This window comes from Lacerta agilis, chromosome 3 (genome assembly GCF_009819535.1).
Source record: "Lacerta agilis isolate rLacAgi1 chromosome 3, rLacAgi1.pri, whole genome shotgun sequence".
In the NCBI taxonomy this organism is placed as follows: Eukaryota; Metazoa; Chordata; class Lepidosauria; order Squamata; family Lacertidae; genus Lacerta; species Lacerta agilis.
In genome coordinates, this window is record NC_046314.1 from 97,853,665 (window position 1) to 97,875,416 (window position 21,752).

The window sequence follows — 21,752 nt, forward strand, 5'->3', positions numbered from 1 at the left end:
AACAATGGAAGATTTAAAAACTTTTTTTCAAAAAGAAGACACAGGTATTTTAAGCTTCAGGAAGAACTTTTTTTTAAAGAAAGAAAAGGTAGGAACTACAGTGCTTTGAGTCGTCTTTGTTAATCCATTTAATGTAGAGCAAGACCTCCCACACACATATTCATATACCAGAAGACTTTTGATCATGCCAGATGAAAACATTTCTCTTGGTAGACTACTATGTGGCTTCAAAAATATACAGCCTTTTCTTCTTAATCCCATCCCCCCAAGGAGAATTGTAGGAACGTACCAACAGGCTGTTTTCAACTATATTGAGGAGCCAGATATATTGTGCACGCTGAAGAAAGCATAATATATAACCTGCAGTTTTGAAAATGGTATTTGCGAACAAAGAAATTCTGAAGTTCTGTGTTTACTAACCACTTCCCTTATAAGAGGCATTGTAAAAATAATTTAATCTCGGTGCCAAGAAGTGTTTGTTGCTGAAGAACATCTGCAGTGATGTCCAACGTTAGTCATACTACTGAAATCAATGGGTCTACTCTGAGCATGACTTAGTTGATTATCACTACTCGTATTTAATGCAGCAATGGACAAATACTGAGCTCGGCCAATTCAATCTTTACAAAACAATGGGTCGGAAAAGCATCATCATAGTATTCTCTGAAAGAAGTACTTCCCCACCCTGCAAAGCTGAAAGATGAAGGGAATGCAATCATTAATATTATTTATTTTTCTTTTATTGGTTTTTCAATGATGCACATATTGCACAACACAGAAATGGAATAGAACAAGAAATATATATATATATCCAGTTTTAAGAGAATTTTTCTGTAGTTAGGTAATTCTATGGGATTCAATCAAAGAATGGTAGGCACTTTTAAATCTTACACATCGGTGGAGTTCACTTTCTCAGGATTCTACCCATGGACATTATTACACCAGTGTAGGCATATAAGCATCTTACAAACACCCACCATGATTCAGTTAAGTTTGGTTCTTGATTTTATGCCAGTTCAATATTAGTTAAGTTAAGGTACTAAATCAAATATGTTGGTATGTGAGTTGTATGTTGGGCAGTTGCTTTCAAGCAGACCACTACTGTTCTCCAGGCATGCTAAGCTGGATCACAAAGGAGTTTGTCCAACATAGTAGTATTGGGGACTCCCAGGAGACAGACTGGGCCCTCTCTGCCACCCAACTGTCTCTGTCCATTAGGTCAGGAATGCGGAAGGTACCAGCCTACGACCTTCAAGCCACATTGACACCAAGTCTTTAGGCCCTGGCCAGTGGTTTTATTCCCGCGCTATAGCCAAGAGACACTTTTGGGCATGCCTTGGTGCTCTCCAGGAATATTTTGCAGATCCATTCTGAAGATGGAATCGGTCTCCAGTCCAATTCAAAAACTAATCTGAGAAACCCAGACCTCTGAATCATTGCTGGCATTTGGCAGCAGCTCACAAACCCAAATGACACTCAAGGCTGGCCGTGTGCATTTTCCATAGTGCAGTTGGAAAAGTTTTCAGATCAAAAATTACTGGGATGTGACATTGGCAGCACAAAGGACTACACAAAAATCAATCAGATGTAAACCCCTCTTGCTCATTCCTATGGCACAGTTTAATAAACCCTTTCAACTATAAGAGCAGCTAAGAGAATTCAATAGCATAAAAGTCTCTACCCCCATGCTGTATTTGTATTTTTTTTTTAATGGTTTTGTTGCAAAATGATTGCCGCCAGTAGGAATACCACAGAGGACGTGTTTAGGACATTTTACCACTTGCCTCTTTTATAACCTTACATAAAACCTGGTTACTCAGCAAGGGGGGAAATTCAATATTTCTTGCATGTTTGACTAGCTGTTAAAAATATTTATTAAATTTCACTGCTGAGGAATTTTCGTGGATCTCATTTGCCCTCCCAAATTTGTATTAACTGGAGGCTGAGTCGGAGGGGGGGGGAAGGCACCATTTACTATGGTTTGCTAACCCAAATAAAGAAGCTTTGGAGAATAACAAGAGTTTAGAAACAGAATTCAGTTGCCAGTTTGTTTCCTTTTTTTTTTTTGGCTTGGCACCGATTTCTGCAAGCCAGAAACACTACTTGTCGAAACTTAACCATGTGTATTTTAATGCCAACACACCACTTCATTAAAATCACCAGCAGCCTAAGTGGAACACACACACAGATACTACAAATTCCTTTCTCTCCACTCCTCCTCCCTAAAGCTCAATAAGCCTTTGGGTTGGATGGTTATGTAGTCCTAGCCACCAACCCAGAGTGGGGGTGGAAGGAAGAATTTTCTACTTTTAACTGTTGAATTAGAGTGGAAATGCTAACCGTTTTCCACCTGGTAAACAGGAGTACTGCTTTCTGCTCTTAAGTCCCACCTTTTCTCAGAACCCTCAAAGGCTGAGTAGCCAAGATGCAAAGTACAATTTAATTTATAGGCTACCTTCACACCCAAGGAGCTCAGGCTGGCAAGCACGAATATGTTAAGGCAATCCAATCCAACAGAAAACAAAAATGTATTTAGAATATTAAAAGCAAACGGAAAAAAAATCTAATCTAAAAGACATATTTAAAATATGAACCTCCAGGGAAGTGATACACAGACCAAAGTATGTCAACTTTTTGACCACAATGCAAAAGGGATTTGTATTTGGGCTGCTTAAAACCTTGTAACTAAGTAATAAACTACTACATGATGGCTGAAACTAAAATGAAATGTGTATGCGGGGGGGGGGAGGAAATTCTCACATTGCTTGTCCTTGGGGTGATTCCCAAACTGAGTAAATATAATTAATGAAGAAAAATGCATTTATTATCTGATGAAAACATACAGAAGGTCCACCTAGACAGATGTTAGTGGCATCATAGCCCAATCTAAATAGTGAATACTGCATTGATGCTCTGTTCGTGAGCTTTCTCAGGTAAATGATGGAGACACACGTTGTCTTCCACTTTGGGAGACTGTTTCTTTTGTATTAAAGCAAGAATAAGAAGGATGGTTTTCTTATATAGTTTATTTCTATCACTTTTGCAAAAAAGATAAAAACAAGCCTCAGTAAGTTCAGAAATGTCTTTTAAAATTAAGGAGTTTGATTTACAGTTATTGGCTATCAGTTTAAGATCTCTTCTCTCAGCATTACATCCAAGGACTGAGTCAATGTTGCTGCTTTTTTCAAATTAGCCCTCCTTCAATCTTAAAAGGCCAGGAGAAAATTCACTATAAGATACCAGAGCACTGCTAATGTGGCTAAATGGAACTCCTTTAGCAAATGGTCAGCAACCCGTGATGGATGGTCTTATCTTCATTTGTTTCATTCATCTCTCCCATCACCACCTCTGTCATGAATGCAGCCATATTCTAAATGGCAGTGTTGCTACACACAGAAGACAGGAAAAAATAAGAGTGTGCACTTGTAGACAATGGACCTTGGAGACTGCAAAAGGCTATGCCTGGGTGTCATTGACTGCTTGCACACAGAGGAATGGTGGGAGGAACCAGCTGGAGAATCACCAAGGGAAAAAGGTTCAGAGCCCGGGGAGTGTTGTTGGTGGGATGACAATGAGTGGTCAGAGGGAGAAGACTGGGAAAAGGAGGTGTCGGAAGCTGAAGAAGTAACAGGGCTTAGTGAGCTGGGAGTCTGGCAGAGAGAAGTCAAGATTCAGAAGCTGAGGCTGGTAAGTGGGAGAAGGGAGGTCAAGAAGCAGAGATGTGTCAGACTGGTCACTGGTATCTCCCCTTCCTATTGCAACAAGCTTCCCTACCATCTTTCTTCCAGAACTAGGAGAGGCATGAAAAGGGCGGAGGAGAGATTAGCTGCATGCAGGCACAGTCTCTGGGTGCTTGGAAAAGCCCTGGAGAGGAGGAGACACAGACAGCGGTGGGGAAGCAGAGACCTTTAGTCTCAGCAACAGATTTCATGGGGTAAGACCCAGAGGGAATGAGCTGCTGTGCTCACTGGCATGACACCCAGCGAAGTTTGTGGAGATCATATTTTTGCTAATTTGGAGATAACTCCAACTTTGCACTTTGTAATTACTGACTGGCATGCACTGTGACACTGTGGCTCGCAGGAACGTCCAATGGGAAAAGCACTTTGTTGCTAATATGAAATATAACAGCGGTGCATCATAGATTGCAACTCCCAGGAGGAGTGTTGTTGCAATGGGCACCCTATTTAGGATAGTGATACGTGTCAAGAACGCTACTACTATCATTGCTTTTTAAAACAAGCCTGTTTATGGGTTGAACTATAAAAATATTTACACATAATATATTAAGGCATCTTGTCAGACACAGAGACTGTATCTGTATTGCCTATGGCGCATCTTAAGTTAAACCCTTTCCACAGCTTGTTCACATATACACACTATACTGTTTATACTCAAAAACACACAGGGCAGTGTTCAGTATTAAAGAACACAAAAGCTCCATTGGATCATCTAGCCATCCTGTTTCCCTAGTGGTGGGCAACTAGATGCTTCCAGGAAGTCCACCATCAGGACATGAAGGCCAACTGTCTTCAAATGCTGTTGCCTCCAATGACTAGTATTCAGTGCCTCTAGCATTTCCTGCCTCTAAACCCGAAACCTCCATCATCGGCAACAGTTCTGAATCAACCATATATAAATTCAATCAATTTTTAAAGCTAGTGACGTATCACCAAAACTTGGGGAAGAAAATTCCATCACTGGGTGAAAAAGTTAAGTTCTTTATCCTAGATCCTGCTGCTAATGAATATCATTGGATGGCCCCAGGTTTTACTGTTAGGAGGTGTGGGGGACAGGACTCTTATCTGCTTTTTTCCAAACGATGTGTAATTTCATAACCCCCTGTCATCTCCTCCACTTAAGTTGTTTTTCTTAATAATTTTAGAGCTCTGGACACTTTGGCCTTTCCTCATGGAGGAGGTGCGGCGACACATTGATCATCTCAATTGCCCTTTTCTGCACCTTTTCCAGCTCTGTGACTGAGCCAATCCAGCAGGCCTGGACTGACAAACACTGACCTGACAGACCACAGATAAGCAGCAGTGATGGCCTTGGGCTTTTAGATTTGTTTACTAAGAGAGGGGCACAAGTGTAGATTACTAAATTTTTCTTTTGAACAGCAGTGCACATCAGCCACCATCTTAGGCCATCGTAGTTTGACACCGGCCAAACCTGGGGCTGTTCACAGTTTATGGCAATATTTATATTTTGTTGGCTGTTTTACAGGACTGCCTCTCAACAGTTGTGTGTTCTGGGAACTCGCTCTGTTTTACTGACGGCAAGAAACCTGTACAGGCAGGCTGGATAGTTTGTGGTGGTGGGGAGCCACGGTGTGTGTGTGTGTGTGTGTGTGTGTGTGTGTGTGAATGAAAGATTAAATGAAAATGTGTGAAATACTCTATGTCAAAATACTATGCAGAAAGTGGCTGAATCCAAATGGGAACACTGTGCCATAATTGCAGCTGCAGGACGTACTCTATACAGACTTTGCAATAAAATGCATGCAACAAGCTTGGGCTGCAATTGTACACCCACTAACCAGGAAGTAAGTCCTAAGAGAAGTGGGGATACTTTGGGTACGTATGTACAGGATTGTGCTGCTGGACATGCACAGTTTGTATCCCTTCTGAGTAGAAAGTCTTTGTTTACCCTCAATGTAGGTAAACATAAAGCCTTTATGGGCAACATTAGCATATTTTAACTTGGCCCGTGGAAAGTATCAAGATATGCCAAAATACACTTCTTTGAAAAACGATTTCTCTGACAGTCCCTTTTGTATTTTATTCTTCTTGGTGAAGTGTCTCTCCCCCCCCCCCCTTTCTCACACACACTTGGCCCATCAAATGAAAAATTTATTACGTAAAGATCTCAACACATCACAAAAAATAATGCATGAATTGGACCCAAATCACAGTGTAATGAGAGTAAGGATGGGTTAACAGCACAATCCTCTATTCAGCCTACTCAAAAGTAAGTCCCGTTGAGTGTAGTGGGTCTTACTCCCAGAATTCCAAACAATGCCTTCAAAAAATGGAAGAAAATCCACAGCCAAGTCTTTGCTGAAAACTAGATTTGTGACATCAAAAGGGCCCCAGCCTTCCAACCAGATGCAAAGGAACTGGAAGGAATCAAGGGATTCACTGGCAATTTCAGTGTTAAAACAGGGCTTCCCAGCAGGTGGCACCATAAAGCTAACCGTGCTACATGCCAAATGCTGTGCAAAAATTATACCAAAATGCGTATAGACAGCATCTATTTTCTGTATGTGCACTTCAACTGTTGAATAGCGCTAGACAGTCCTAAATATGTGCTTCGGTACAGTGCAGCAACTGTTGGGTTACATAGCTACAAAGAGTACTGTATAGTAATGAGCAACAATCCACTTTTTCCGAAACCTATTTATGCGAGATGCGCAAGGCTGGATATCAAGAATTAGAAACGGACAGTGTGTCTCTACAAGAATGTTCTGCGCAACTATCTTAAACTGAAGTTTGTACAACAATATGATGATTTCTCAAGGCCTGCAAAGACCTACATGATTATTATTATTATTTTTAAAAAAAGATGATTTCCATACAAATTGCAATAATTACTATTATTTTAAACTGTTCAAAAGAAAAGCAGGGCTGTATATAAGTTTAACTCTTCCTATAAAGTGAACCCTTTTCGAAAGTGTATGAAATGAGATCAAAAAGAAAAAGAAAGCGTTGTCAGGAGAGCAGATAGTTCATTTACCAACAGCACTGTCCTGACCGAACCCGCCTATACTTTCCTCAAACAAACAATTTAAGGAGACAACTGAGATGCCTTGTGATGCCAAGGAAACGTGAGCATTACATATTAACAGAGCCTGTTCTGGACAAATACAGAGTACGTTCATATGTTGGAAGTTTCATTCTCAGTATATTCATTTAGGATTGTAGCCTTATATCAGTCATAGGCAAACTCGGCCCTCCAGATGTTTTGGGACTACAACTCCCATCATCCCTGACCACTGGTCCTGTTAGCTAGGGATGATGGGCGTTGTAGAACCAAAACATCTGGAGGGCAGAGTTTGCCTATGCCTGCCTTATATCCTTGTTTACCAACAGCACTCTCTTTTCCTTAACAGTTACTATATTATAGCACCCTCTTTTCCTTAATAGTTACTATGTTATTTCAAATAAGTATAAAAACATGCTGTCCATTCTGCTTACTGAGCTGCTTTGCTTTTCCTTTTTAAAAACTTTATTAAATCTCACAAAATTATATAATTACATAACACACAAAAATGCATTATATTTTTCTATATAGAAAAACTATTATATTCACCCATGTTTATGTAATATTTAGACTTCATAAATTCAGTAGTTTCCACCTATCTTTTTCTATTTTCTCTTTCTTGTTTGTCTTCTCTCACTCTAATCAATTCCATACCTTGTACATAATTGCTACTTTCCATTTTTTTTAACCATTCTTTCTCTGTTGGTGGTCATCTATTTCACCTCAACTTTTTGTTCAACCAGCATGTGAGCAGCTGCTATTAACTTCCAAATTAACTTTATTCTCACTATTCTCACTTAATCAGCTGTCATTTGTCTGAAGGGATCTCACTTTAAATTGCAGTCTCAAGTGTCACTAAAAAAATACCTACAAAGGTTTTCAACCCTTATTTTCATTTGTCCTCAAGCTTCCTTATCTGAAATACTCAACAGAACTTTCAGCACTTCAATGTGCCTTTAGTTGGGAAGTCTTGTCTTAATACTAAGACACCTTAGCAAAATAAACCTCATTGCATTTTGGCGAACAGTTTGCATCTCCCACTGTTTTGATAGACTTATCAAAGGTATATTTGCATAAGGATAAGTGCCAACCTAGCAGTTTGAAAGCACGTCAAAGTGCAAGCAGATAAATAGGTACCACTCCGGCGGGAAGGTAAATGGCATTTCCGTGCGCTGCTCTGGTTCACCAGAAGCGGCTTTGTCATGCTGTCCACATGACCCGGAAGCTGTACGCCGGCTCCCTAGGCCAGTAACGCGAGATGAGCGCCGCAACCCCAGGGTCGGACATGACTGGACCTAATGGTCAGGGGTCCCTTTAACTTTAAATGAGTAGTATGGTTAATTCCTGGTACACACATGCAGTAATAGATTCGAAGTCAGAGTCTGGAGGCACCTTAATTGCTAACACTTGTATTGTGTCATGAGCTTTTGGGGACTATTACACACTTCATTAGATGCATGGAGTATTATCCACAGTTGGCGTAGTGAAAAAAAAGTGTAAACAGAAGCTCATGCAAGGTCATGAAATGCAAGAACTACATCATGTGACATTTCAACGCAAAGTTCAAATTAATGTTCATGGTCATTGTACTTATCTTGGATACACCTGAGCTTTGCATATAGACGTGCGGCAAACTCTACCTTTTGCATTTCATAGCCTTTTGTTCATTTTATTTTTTATAGCTGTGTAAACCAAGGATAAAACCATGCAGCCGAAATGGGCTTATGCCATAAGGACCTAGTTTTTAAAGCTGGGTTCCCAAACTAAGGCCCGGGGGCCGGATGCGGCCCAATCGCCTTCTAAATGTGGCCTGCGGACGGTCCGGGAATCAGCGTGTTTTTATATGAGTAGAATGTGTGCTTTTACTTAAAATACATCTCTGGGTTATTTGTGGGGCCTGCCTGGTGTTTTTACATGAGTAGAATGTGTGCTTTTTATTTAAAATGCATCTCTGGGTTATTTGTGGGGCACAGGAATTCGTTCATTATTTTTTTCCAAAATATAGTCCGGCCCCCCACAAGGTCTGAGGGACAGTGGACCGACTCCCTGCTGAAAAAGTTTGCTGACCCCTGTTTTAAAGGTACTAAATGACTGTCAGTTGCAGAATTCATCTGCAAAAGTCTCAGAATTTGAAAAAATGTTACATTTATGTTTTTATAAAGGCAGACACTGTTTTCCAAAACGGGGGTTGGGGCGGGGGAGGGAGAATCAGGGGGGCTTCCAGTAAAAAGAACAATGCACAATTCTTGTCCTTCAAACCTTACTGTTTTGCTAAACCACCCTTCCACTGCATAGCAGTGCTTGGGACAAAGCATCCCAAGTGATACAGTATGTATTTTCCAATGGTGGTAAAGCAGTAAATTAAGAAAGCAACCTTATTTGTCTTTTTTCATAATTCTGCTTACAGTGCATTTATTTAATGGCAAGAATGTGCAGCATCTTCTTCATTCAGCATCATAAATTTGTCCCAATACATCTGGCCAACAAGACTGGTGGGGTTGAAGCATGCCAGTTTCTACAGTCCAAAGAAGGGATGAAACCTGGCTGCCTTTTAACTTCCACAACCCCAGTTTACGCAGCCTTCTCACCCTCCTCTCCTAAACCCTCCTCTAGCGTTAATGCCCATCTGAGCAGAGGGTTTTCACACTTACACACCCTTGGGAGATCTAGTAAATCACTTAAAAGGAAGACAGGAGATAAGAGTCTTTGCAACGTTAGACGTTAGCCCTGGAACTCATCACTGCCACCAGAGAAGATGTCGCCAAGTCATGACGAGCAAGTGTGATTTCCAAACTTCCAGCTGTCTTGTATCACCAATTTATTTTTAAGGTTCAGAAGACACAACCGAACTCTAATCTCTCTACATTTTAGTCTAGATAAAATAGTCCTCCTACACCCACAGTCTATTAACTATATTGTTTCATCTTGCAGTTCATCCTGTGGTTTTAACACACTCTCATTCTGGGTTACAAAAACAGGGTATTTACATGTCAGAGATTAGCAAAGCAACTCTGGGGCCTAAGCGTCTGCTGTAATAGCAAGGCAAGTCATGCACTCGGATTTCTTCTTCTTCTTCTTCTTTTGCCTTGAGTATAAAACTCCAGCACCCAGTCTCTTTACCAAACTGGAAAATTCTTTACTTGGATTATAGACAATTACAGTCTTCTTGCCATCTTAAATACGACTGTTTGGTATCAGAAACAAACACAGCTTACATGTAGCTTCCTCTCTTTTAAAAACACACACTTCAAATGATGTAAGATTACAGAATATTTTGGCTCTGCATTTTAAAAATCTTTTCTACAAAGAGAACTCCCTCCTACTGTGATTTGCTCACAGACAGCCCCAGCCCAGACAGCCATCAAACACACCATGCCGTGCGGGTGGATCTCCCCTAGGGATGGTCAACATTATTATTGTAGATTCATTGCAGCACAAGCTCTGAAGTATGAGGGCCCACTTCACTAGAATTAGAAGAGTGTAATGATCAAAGTGTACAGAGGAACACTTTGACTTCTTGCATGCTAGAGACCATTGTGCGGCTCATAAACCCTTCAGCAAATTGAAATGTATGTTAATATAAGCCTGTGTCCTCCTCATGCATAGCTGATGAAAACCTGAGTCTGTTCGGTTTGAGTAAACATGCAGCTCTGCACCTGTGATGTGAAAGTGAATGCAACTAGCCCTCTGGTAATTCTGAGAGAATTTAAGAGTTGCCATCAGGATACATCTACGTTCTGCAGAAGATTTGCAGCTGCTAACAAAGTGTTTCTGTAGACTTCTGATATTAAACTTACAACAGCACAACAAAGGAACCCCATACCACCAACTGACCCCCCTTCCTCACACAACTACAAATTCAACAGTTTGATGGCACGAGGAAAAAAAACTATTCCTGTGCCTAGATGTTTTTGTGTATAGAGTCCTGTAACGACGTCCGGATGGAAGTAAATCAAACAGGTAACGTCGAGGATGCGAAGGGTCTGTGACAATACTCTCTGCTCTCTTCCTGGCTCGAGCAGCATAAAGTGTCTCTATTGGAGGCAAACTAACACCAATTACCCTCTCTGCAATTCTTACTGCTCATTGGAGCCTCTTCTTATCCAGCTTAGAGGCTGTGCCATACCAGACAAGGTATACCAGGTGAGGAGTGGCACAGCCCATTCAGGTTTTGTGATACAGAAAAGAAGCCACATTCTTCAGGAGCTAAGACACAACTTAAATATTTAAACAAGCACAATGGTTTCTATATAGTTGCTTACCATTGTGTGCAGAGAACAAAGCCTTGTTTACAGTTACTTCTTTGTCTGAACCAACATCATCATGTGCTAAGGGATTCAGGTGTGTATGAGTATTACAGGGTCTGAACTCACACCCTGAAAAGAGAAGCACGCCTGACTTCATGAGTGGAAAGGGGGTCAACACCCGGAGCCTTCTCACTTTTTACTTCATCTAAGCAAATGCTCTCATCAGTTCTCAACCCAAAACCAGACCTCTGTTGCTGCATCCAAACATTAGCCTCCCCCTATCCTTACTGGTCTTCTGTTACAGGATTAAGACCTTCCTATTTAAGGAAAGCATTTGGTCTTTACTGGTAGGATCCTATTATTATTTAGTTATTGAAACACTTGCCATAGAGCTTTTCTTGTAAACATCACAAGGCAGTGTAAACAAACAAATGAACCTTAAAGTTATGTCAAAACTTACTTGCAGAATAAATAAAACAGCTGACAACATTAGGACAAAACAGGTATATTAAGTGATTATGCCTAATTGGTATGAATGTTCAACAAAGGCCGGAGAGAATAAGTTTCTAGTAGATCTGAAATTACACCAGTCTCTGCGCCTGCCTTGGTTCAGAAGCAAAGCAATTCTAAAGAAAAGGCGCTACTACTGAAACGTACGCTATCCTTGCAATGTTTTTACTACACGCCTCTTTTTTGCTGTTTGTATATTGCTGCTTTATTATTTCTTGTAAGAGGCCTTGGACTATATGAGAAAAGTGGGGCACAAATATTTTCAATTAAACAAAAGTTTTTCTGAATCAATCAAGCTAATGAGAGTGGATGAATTTAGATGTAACATTCAGCAGCTATATATATATATATATATATATATATATATATATATATATATATATACACACACACACACACACACACACACACACGCTTTCCCAACATGAGGAGTGCAAAATAAACACAGGGAAACAAGGGGTGATGTGACTCTTTCCAACAGTCAATGGGTGAGAGACCTGTGGACCTCCAGATATTGTTGGATTTCAACTCCATCAAACCCATTCTCCCCCCCACCATCCTAAAACTGAGCGGCAGACACAGCACTACTGGAGAGATTCCTGGATGATGACCCTCCTCCCTGCATGCCAGCTGGGATGAGGTCCTCTGGCACACAATGGGAGGCTGCAGCCATGGCCAAACCAGCCTAACAACGTCCTGATTGTGCCAGGAGCTAAGCTGCAGACAAGCCTAGAGGGAGATGATAGAAAGGCATGGCTCCACTGCCATCTATTCCTCCTCTGCCAGGAAGCCAGGTGGTGCTGGAGACACCTGCTGGTATGGCCAGGAAGATAAGCCAGCCAGGAGTTTCCTAGGGAGGATCTAGCCCAGAGCCATCCAGTAGCCCAGAGACAAGGAAAACAAAAGATAAAGCACTGGGGAGAGATGATGACAACTCAGGGTGATTTAACCCATTCCTCTCTTGTAATTGAGGCCAGGAGGGGAGATGGAGCCACAGGGGGTAGCTCTTTCCCACTCAACACACCCTGGAACCATATCAGCAGATGTAGGAGAATGATCGCTCCCCCACATCAAATGGGGGGCGATGTTTGTGTGGTTGCACGCAGCCCCTTGAGCTCCTGGGCAACACCTGGTAGTTCGGACTGGCTTTGCCTTCCCCCAGGGGGGGATACCTGATACCTGGAGTCTCCACCTACCCCAGCTAGGTGCCCAATCCTGCCTGGGGGATGCGTTGCCATGGGATTGGCCAGGTAAGGGGAGGGACTACCTAGTCCACACAATAGAAGGTGTAGCTTACCAGGAAGCAGCAGTCGGGCTCCAGAGCTTCTCCCACCCTCCACTCCCTCAATTAATGCTTATTTTGCAGGTTAACCTCTTCTCCACAGGTACACACGCGCTGCTATGTCAAGGCCGCTGTTAAAGGGCCAGAAAGGAATTTCCTTGCATTGGCAGGTTTTGCCTTTCCTGTAGCAATTCGTCACAACTTTGGCGGTTTCAGGCCTTGGGCGGAATCCTCTAGTCATCTTCCTAAATGGGGGTGTGGGGCAGTGACTCGACGCCCCCAGTGTGGCAGCGATACCAGGGTTCCCGTTAAAGGGGTATTGAGGGGAGGCATTGACCATACGCCGAGAGGTTGTCATTGCTCTCCCCCACCAGTGGCGGAAAATGGGGGGGGGGCTATCTGTTTGAACATATGTTCTCCAGAGCTAGCCCAATCCCCGCACATTCTGGATAACCCTGAAGTTTCCCAGATCCCCAGCTGGGGGCTGGAAGGGTTAAACGCCCAATGCCTGAGCCAAGGTCTCCCTACATCTGAATCTTAATAAAATTGTGACCAATTTTAATCCCATAGCACGTTGTCTTGTGTCATTATTCAGCTCGGGGGTCATCTGGGGGATGGGGGACTCCACCTGTCCACACAAAAGGAAGCTCTAGGGAAGAAATGGCAAGTGCCCCACATTAGCCTCCTGCTGGAAAGAGAGGGGACTAAACTACTGGGAGGCAACAAACTGGAAATATCAGAATTTCTCCTTTTGAAAAAATGAAAAGTTTTTTTTTTTAAAAAAATTGTCTTTTTGCGCTTGCATTGTTTGGAATATACTCGGTAAAAAGCAATTTTGCTTTGAAATAAGCTACATTTTACAGAGCCTTTCCTTAACTTGATTAGATTTCGAAGGAACTGTTTAGCATTCACTTTAAATTCAGTATTTCAAGTGTAGTTCCTCACATTAAAAGGATTAAAGGAGATATATATATATATATGCGCAAAAGTAATAAACCTGCCATGGGCTTGCACTGCACAGATCATTAGCAAGACCATAACTACCTGACAAGTTATTGTTTGTAAGCAAACAAAACAATAATTAATCCTGTTCCTAATCAGATAGTTTGGTTTCTGTGTTCTGTAGATTGGAAGCCTGGCGTGACTTAGGTTAGAAAAGCGGCAGTGGCTAACCACATCTGAATCCATTAAGCCTGCTGCAAAAACAAACTTTTATTTTCAACACAGCTGGAGATGTCCTATATAAACAAAAATATTCTAACACTTGAATACACACGGAACACACAGAGTTTTATATACTTATGAATCTGAAAAGGCAACACCTTCATAGCACTGAAGAGATTTTTTAAAAGTACCCCTATATACTCTTCCTGTTGCAGAGGAATAATTCTCACACACCAGGAAAAAATGATATTGAGATACTATAAACACAAAGCTTCCTTCTGCAGCTTGTGTCATACCTGCTAACAATATCAACCTAGACACACTGGCATGTGCAATGAATCTCTTTCACAAGTACTGATGGTTGATGGTGAAGAATAATAATTTCATACCTGTTTTCCTAGATAAATTTTCTTGAGATTGAGCTTGTCTTATAACCCCAGCCACGGTATTCCTTACTATCTGCTCTTCACTCTGCAACAGCTGAACAACACATCTCCAAAGGTGTAATGTATCAGGTAGACCTAAGTATTTACAAAAAGAAATGTTAGGAATATTTAAACAAACAAACACAGAATCATAGAATCTTAAGAGTTGTAAGGTACCCCAAGGGTCATCTAGTCCAAACCCCTGCAATGCAGGAATCTCAGCTAAAGCACCCATGACAGATGGTCATCTGCTTAAATACCTCCAAAGGTTTTTGTATTTGTAAAATGTGCACGGCTGGCAAATTGGGGGAGGGGGGTGTCAAAATTTTAAAATAAAAAAGCTGAAGAGAGTCCATCAGAAGACGTTTTACAACATTCTAGGTTACCTAAAATGCCAACTGCTCTTAATGGCTGAAACTGTACTGTGCTAGATAAAGGAAAGACTCTGCAATAGGCTCTATAGATTGCTGTAAAACACACTATGTGGAGCCGCCCTTGTAGGTGGTCTGGAAACAGCAGCTGGTTGAGCGGGCACATTTAGGGATAGGGCACAGGGACATGGCCCTAAAAAGAGTTGCATTGGCTGCCACTTCGCTACCAAGGTTTTTATTTCGGCTTATAAAGTCCTAACAACAACGATCAAGGAGCAACGCCCCTCTGAAGAAAGGCTCCAGCGTTTGGGATTTTTTAGTTTAGAGAAAAGAAGTGTCAAAGGTGACTTGGTGGAAGTTTATGGCATGGAGGAAGCGGACAGAGAAGAGTTTTCCTTCCTGCTCTCTCATAACACTAGAACTCATGGACGTCCAACATTGGAAGGTTCGGGGCAGATAAAAGAAAGTAGCCTCTTCACGCAGTACATAGTTAAACTGCGGAACTCACTCCCACAGGAAGCAGATGGCAGCCACCAACCTAGATGGCGATAAAAGAGGATTAGACAAATTCATGGACGGGAAGCCATGACGGCTAAGCTCTCCCTCCACAGTCAGAGGCTGTAATGCTTCTGAATACCAGTTGATGGAAACCACAGGATTTCCCACAGGTGCTGGTTGGCTACTGTTAAGAACATGATGCTAGACCAGAAGTGCCAATGGCCTGATCCAGCAGGCTCTTCTTGTTTTCTTAACTTGCAAGAGAGCCTTCTGCGTACTGGCGCCCGTCTTTGGAATGTTCTGCCGCCACAAAGTTTGCTGACACTGACTTTGTCAAGTTTCTAGTGCCAGCTAAAGACACATCTATTCGCTCAGTATTTTGACGTTTAGGTTGGTTATTTTGTTTCACTTGCTCTCCGGTCCGGCTGAGGTTGTTTCAGTGTATATTTCATTGGTTTTAATGTGCCTTGCCCCAGGGTCATTCATTTCATTAAAAGTGAGCTAGAAATTGTTTGAATAAATTAAAAATTAAAAATATTAAGCGTAGTCGGATGCCATGAAGTACTGTTACAGCAAATCATACCATGCAGATAGGCCCATTTTTATAATGAGAGGACAGATCTTCCTGTGCAGAGGATCATGTGCACAAAGTCACAGTATATATATTTCCTAAATAACTTATGCACATCTTTCAGATTTATCATGCCTCTTCCTGCTTCCAAATATAAACATAGGCAGCAAGCCAACTGAAAATTAAGCATATATTCTGCTGATTTTGGTGTGTGAGTTTATCATGTGCTTTGTCCTCCCACTGAAATCAGTGAACTTTAGAAGCTTAATTTTGGCTTGTTTGTGGTCATAGTGCTTAATTCTATTTACTTACCCAACAGAAGCTTTTGACTGGTCAGAAAAAACGGCGTAATGCTCACAAGAATCTCTGCAGCAGCTAATCTGAGATCTGTTTGCTGTTCATCTCTGCAGAAGGAAGTGACTATGCCAACCCATTGCTTCATCTCTGATTTCACCTCCTACAAGAAAATCAATACTGGCTTTAAAAGCCTGAAGTATACAGTACTTGTAAACTGGCAATTGGAGTCAACAAGAAGGGTCAAGCGCCATACAGTCGTACCTTGGTTCTGGAATGCCTTGTGAGTCGAATGTTTTGGCTCCCAAACGCCGCAAACCCGGAAGTGAGTGTTCTGATTCCCAAATGTTTTTTGGAACCCGAACATCCGACACGGCTTCTGACTGGCTGCAGGAGCTTCCTGCAGCCAATCGGAAGCTGTGCCTTGGTTTCCGAACGTTTTGGAAGTGAAATGGACTTCTGGAACGGATTCCATTCGACTTCCGAGATACGACTGTACTAAAACTGGCACTAAGACAGGAACTAAAAAGTAATAATAAACACAAAATACCGGTATGACATTCAGTTTCTAAAGAAACAGCGATTCATTCAACACAGAAAAGGAAACTAAAACCATTCTTTCTTTCTTTTGTCAAAAGCAAAGCAAAGCAAAGCAAAGCAAGAAAAAAATCAAATTTGGCACAACAGCTGGGAGTTCACCACCACTGCTTTAAAAGAATAAAAACTAAAACAGCACTGCATAAATCAGCAGTGGGCTCCTTTGCTAATTGTTCTGAGACAATTAACATCAAATCAATTCTGACATTGGTCTTCAACATATTTATGCACTGCAGTCATAATCTCAGGTTTTGTATATATGAAGCAATTAACTTTATAGGTTCATCAAAATGAACCTGCAGAACGGAAACTATTAATTTATAGTCATAGTAAATCTGATGCAGACATGATTGTTAAATGAGATTTCCTTACCTTCTGCTGATCTTGGACAAGACGGATGACCAACTTTGAGGCAAATTTGAGGGATATACTTTGAATTTCAATGCTGCAAAATAAAAGATGAACACAGATCCACAAATGTAAGTGTGAAATAGATGTCAAAGCTACAGCAAAACGCAAGTCAACTGGCAAGCAGTTTAGCAGCAAAGAATCTCATTTCCACTTGTTACACACTTGTTAACACACAATATGTTTTATTAGCTGAAGTCAGGATGAAATCTAACAGTCCAATTTGTTACAGCTGCTCTGCATGTCAATATACAACCAGAAGAAAAACTGTTTCGCTTAGGCATGAGGTGGTTGTGCCTTGTGGATATAGAATTGCATTAAAGTATGACAAACCCTCCTCCTCTTAGAAACCAAACTATCCAAGAAGATGGAAAGTTCTATAGAGCCCCGTCCCTGTGAATCGCCCTCCCATCAGATGCCAATCAGATAAACAACTACACAACTTCCCAAAAACATCTGAAGGCAGCCCTGTATTGAGCAAACGTGTGTACAAATCTAACCTGAAAGATATGAATGGCCCATGACAGACAGTAGCAAGTGATGGATTCCTCTACCAAATGGCAAGTTCAATACCAGATTTGTTGGTAGCATATAACTGGTGAAGCACTCATAACTATGTTTTGTAAAACCCTTTGAGGGCTGCTTTGCAATCAAGTGACATATAAATTTTATGAAATAAAATAAAAACATGGCCAAGGTAATTTATTAGTTAATTTTACAATACAGATTCAAAATTCTTATCTAAAAAAAGAAAGAAAAGAAAAACATGCCTTGTGTGATCCCAGCTTTATGATACAGCAATAATCATTGCCCTGAAACACTGATTTAGCATTTTAAACCTGAAGATGCTGCTGAAAAAGAGAACCAGAGGAGCCCACTCAGCTTTCTGCTCAGCCTATAATTCATTTAGACGACTCATCACTTCTTAACCTTAGCTATGGGCTTCTGAGTATGTATTAAAAAATACCATAGAGGTGAATTATTTAAAAATATGACAATGTTTGGGGCTTAACAAGACAGCGAGAGCACAAATATTTCTCCTCTCCCACCCTCCCACATCAGTTTATTTTCACTTGGCAAACCTGCAATCAGTAAATACAAAAAAGACAAAAGAATTTACCTGTCAGAAGCATCTGCAATATTCAAAACCCAATGCAAGAATTCTCTTGCATTCATTTTTAAAGCATCTTCTGTTTCTGAAAGCACATTTTGCGTGTCCGTATGGTATAGTGCCTCTAATACCTATACATAATAGCAACAAGGGGGGGAAGGGTAAAGAAAATAATATTTTTGGCACGAATTGGATCCATTTGCTCCAAAATTATTATACGTTTTTTACAGATTACAACACCAGTCATGCTCAGAGACCCGCTGAAAAGGATGGACTTCAGTTACTTGCTTATTTGATTTCAATGGATCTATACATTGGATAGCACCCAGTGAATTTTACAATATTTGCATCCGGAGGGGGAGAACTATGTTTTTACCTTGCAAAAACATTCCGGATGCTTTTCCTTTACAGCCATCCGAAGGAGGATCTCCTCCAAACCAGACAGTAGATACAATGGAACTTTCCCCCGTTCTTCCGTTACAGATTTAGAATGTACTTGCTTCAGCCACACAACAGTTGCTTCCAAGACCAACAAGCGCACTTCGCAGAACTCAGAGTGTAGCAGATGTGCAACTGACAAACAAGGTTTTACTGTTTTCAGTTTGGCAGGTGAACTGTAGTTTGCAAATCCAGGATCTGAAGTCATTGTGAGCATAGACAGGAACAGTTTGGTGACGCTCTGGAGATACTGAGGAAGTCCTGGCACTGCAGAAGAGTAGCTGATACCCGTTGCCAGTTCCGAATCTGAGATAATTGTGCCTATTTCATCCCAAAATCCGAGGAACTCTGTTCCTGGAATCGAATAAGAAAGGGTGGTGGGGTGAGGAGTGAAAAAGGAAAGGTTGTCTTTGGTTATTACTCATAAAACTTGGAGCATAAGCCAATCAAACTTGAGCACATTTAAGCAGTGAAATATTTTACTTGCTTCATATGACATAACAAGCGCACATGATTTAACAACAGAACGTATGTTCAATTTTGAGAGACATTTCCCCAAGCTTCATATTACTAATGTTTCGAAAATGAGAAATATTTCTTCAGAATTACTCAAGTTTTAAGTTCAATAATTATTTTGGATATTTAAGTAACATATTAAAATTTTTGACATTGGTAGCTAAAACACTAATAAGTAGAATCTAAGGGTCTCCCCCACGTTTTTGCAAACATGAAAGTGTTACATAGTTTCTTCAGGGTAATGAATACAGGGAAAGGGGAAAACCCCGAATTGTTTTGCATGTAGGAGAAGCATTTCACATCTGTGCACAAATGGGGAACTGTAAGCGTCAACAATTAAACATAGCCATTTTAATTGTTATGGCTATCCAAGTAGTAATGTACGGAAGTGAGAGCTGGACCATAAAGAAGGCTGATCGCCGAAGAATTGATGCTTTTGAATTATGGTGCTGGAGGAGACTCAAACCTATCCATTCTTAAAGAAATCAGCCCTGAGTGCTCACTGGAAGGACAGATCCTGAAGCTGAGGCTCCAGTACTTTGGCCACCTCATGAGAAGGGAAGACTCCCTGGAAAAGACCCTGATGTTGGGAAAGATGGAGGGCACAAGGAGAAGGGGACGACAGAGGATGAGATGGTTGGACAGTGTTCTCAAAGCGACTGGCATGAGTCTGACCAGACTGCGGGAGGCAGTGAAGGATAGGCGTGCCTGGCGTGCTCTGGTCCATGGGGTCACGAAGAGTTGGACACGACTGAACGACTGAACAACAACAACATTTTATTTCATTTATTGCAGGGGGTTGGATTAGATGACCATGAGGGTCCCTTCCAATTCCACAATTCTTGGAAAGGGTTCCAAGGTGGTCGCTATGTTTTATCCAGAGCACGTAGGTTTCTATTTCTTAGTATTTCCGAGAGGAACTTAGCCATTTGACCTATCTACAAGGAGGTACTTAAGGTGGAATTTATAACACCACCATCATCATTTATTTATTTATAACCTGCCCATCTGGCTGGGTTTCCCCAGTCACTCTGGGCGGCTCCCAATACAATATTAAAAACATGATAAAACATCCAACATTTAAAACTTCCTTAAACAGAGCTGCCTTCAGATGTCTTCTAAAAGACGGATAGTTGTTTATTTCCTTGACATCTGATGGAAGGGCATTCCACAGGGCGGGCACCACTATTGAGAAGGCCCTCTGCCTGGTTCCCTGTAACCTCACTTTTCGCAGTGAGGGAACTGCCAGAAGGTCCTTGGAGCTGGACCTCAGTGTCTGGGCTGAACGATGGGGGTGGAGATGCTCCTTCAGGTATACTGGGCCAAGGCCGTTTAGGGCTTTTAAGGTTAGCACCAACACTTTGAATTGTGCTCGGAAACGTACTGGGAGCCAATGTAGGTCTTTCAGGACCAGCATTATATGGTCTTGGTGGCCACTCCCAGTCACCAGTCTAGCTGCCACATTCTGGATTAGTTGTAGCTTCTGGGTCACCTTCAAAGGTAGACCCACTTAGAGTGCATTGCAATAGTCCAAGTGGGAGATAACTCGAGCGTGCACCCCTCTGGCGAGACAGTCTGCGGGTAGGTAGGGTCTCAGCCTGTGTACCAGATGGAGCTAGTAGACAGCTGCCCTGGACACAGAACTGACCTGTGCCTCCATGGACAGCTGTGATCCATTCATACCACACCTTTTCTCCAAGGTCAAAGCGGAACATAAAGGTTTCCCCCTTTCCATTTTATCTTCACAACCACCCTGTAAGTTAGGTTAGGCAGAGATGGTGGCAGGTCCAAGGTCACACAGGAAGCTTTAGGGCTGAGTGAAGATTTGAACCTTCCTAGTCCAACACTCTAATCCATGGATAGGCAAACTAAGGCCTGGGGGCCGGATGCGGCCCAATCGTCTTCTCAATATGGCCCATGGATGGTCCAAGAATCAGCATGTTTTTACTCAATAAAAGGACACATTTATTTAAAATGCATCTCTGGGTTACTTGTGTGGCATAGGAATTCATTCATTTCTCCCCCCAAAATATAGACCGGCCCCCCCACAAGGTCTGAGGGACAGTGGACCGGTCCCCTGCTGAAAAAGTTTGCTGACCCCTGCTCTAACCACTCTACAACATTGCCTCTGCACTAGGGATGGGAGGATCTGTCCATTTTTGTTCTTTCAGCTCCTCAGGTTTCTTAAGTGTGAATTTGGTAGACTTGTGTTCCAGAATCAGATCCCCCCCTCCATACTCTAAATCAGTTGATACAATCATTGTTCTAATTTGACAATGTACAATCACTGCAAAGTGTCTTGTATAAGATGTCTTATAGCCTTTGTGTGGCTGCTGTGAATGAACAGGAGACTGGAAACTCCTAAACTGGGCAGTCCAGATGTGGATTGTCCAAAACACATGTTCAGAAGGCTGCTGGAGGCAGCAAATGAGGAATACCAGCATCCAGCAGCTCATATGTGTGTTTTAGGCTCTGATTTACACAACTACTTCACCGTTTGAGCTCCCAGTGGTCATCTATTTAGTTGGGGAAGAGGAGACTATGCAAACACAAATGTT

General features: G+C 41.7%; 1 protein-coding gene across 3 annotated transcripts in view; it reads right to left on the bottom strand.

Annotated features, from left to right (window-relative positions):
• THADA (THADA armadillo repeat containing) overlaps positions 1 to 21,752 on the bottom strand; it is a 137,130-nt gene that overhangs the window by 5,456 nt on the left and 109,922 nt on the right. Inside the window, exons 32-36 of one of the 3 annotated variants that reach the window (XM_033144875.1) lie at positions 18,617 to 19,032; positions 18,250 to 18,371; positions 17,094 to 17,166; positions 16,143 to 16,284; positions 14,355 to 14,486 (exon numbers count right to left, since the gene is read on the bottom strand). In XM_033144875.1, the coding sequence (XP_033000766.1) occupies positions 14,355 to 14,486; positions 16,143 to 16,284; positions 17,094 to 17,166; positions 18,250 to 18,371; positions 18,617 to 19,032 (885 nt within the window). Of the gene's footprint in view, positions 1 to 14,354; positions 14,487 to 16,142; positions 16,285 to 17,018; positions 17,167 to 18,249; positions 18,372 to 18,616; positions 19,033 to 21,752 lie in introns of those variants that run through there. The other 2 variants (XM_033144874.1, XM_033144873.1) reach the window with 2 other exon arrangements.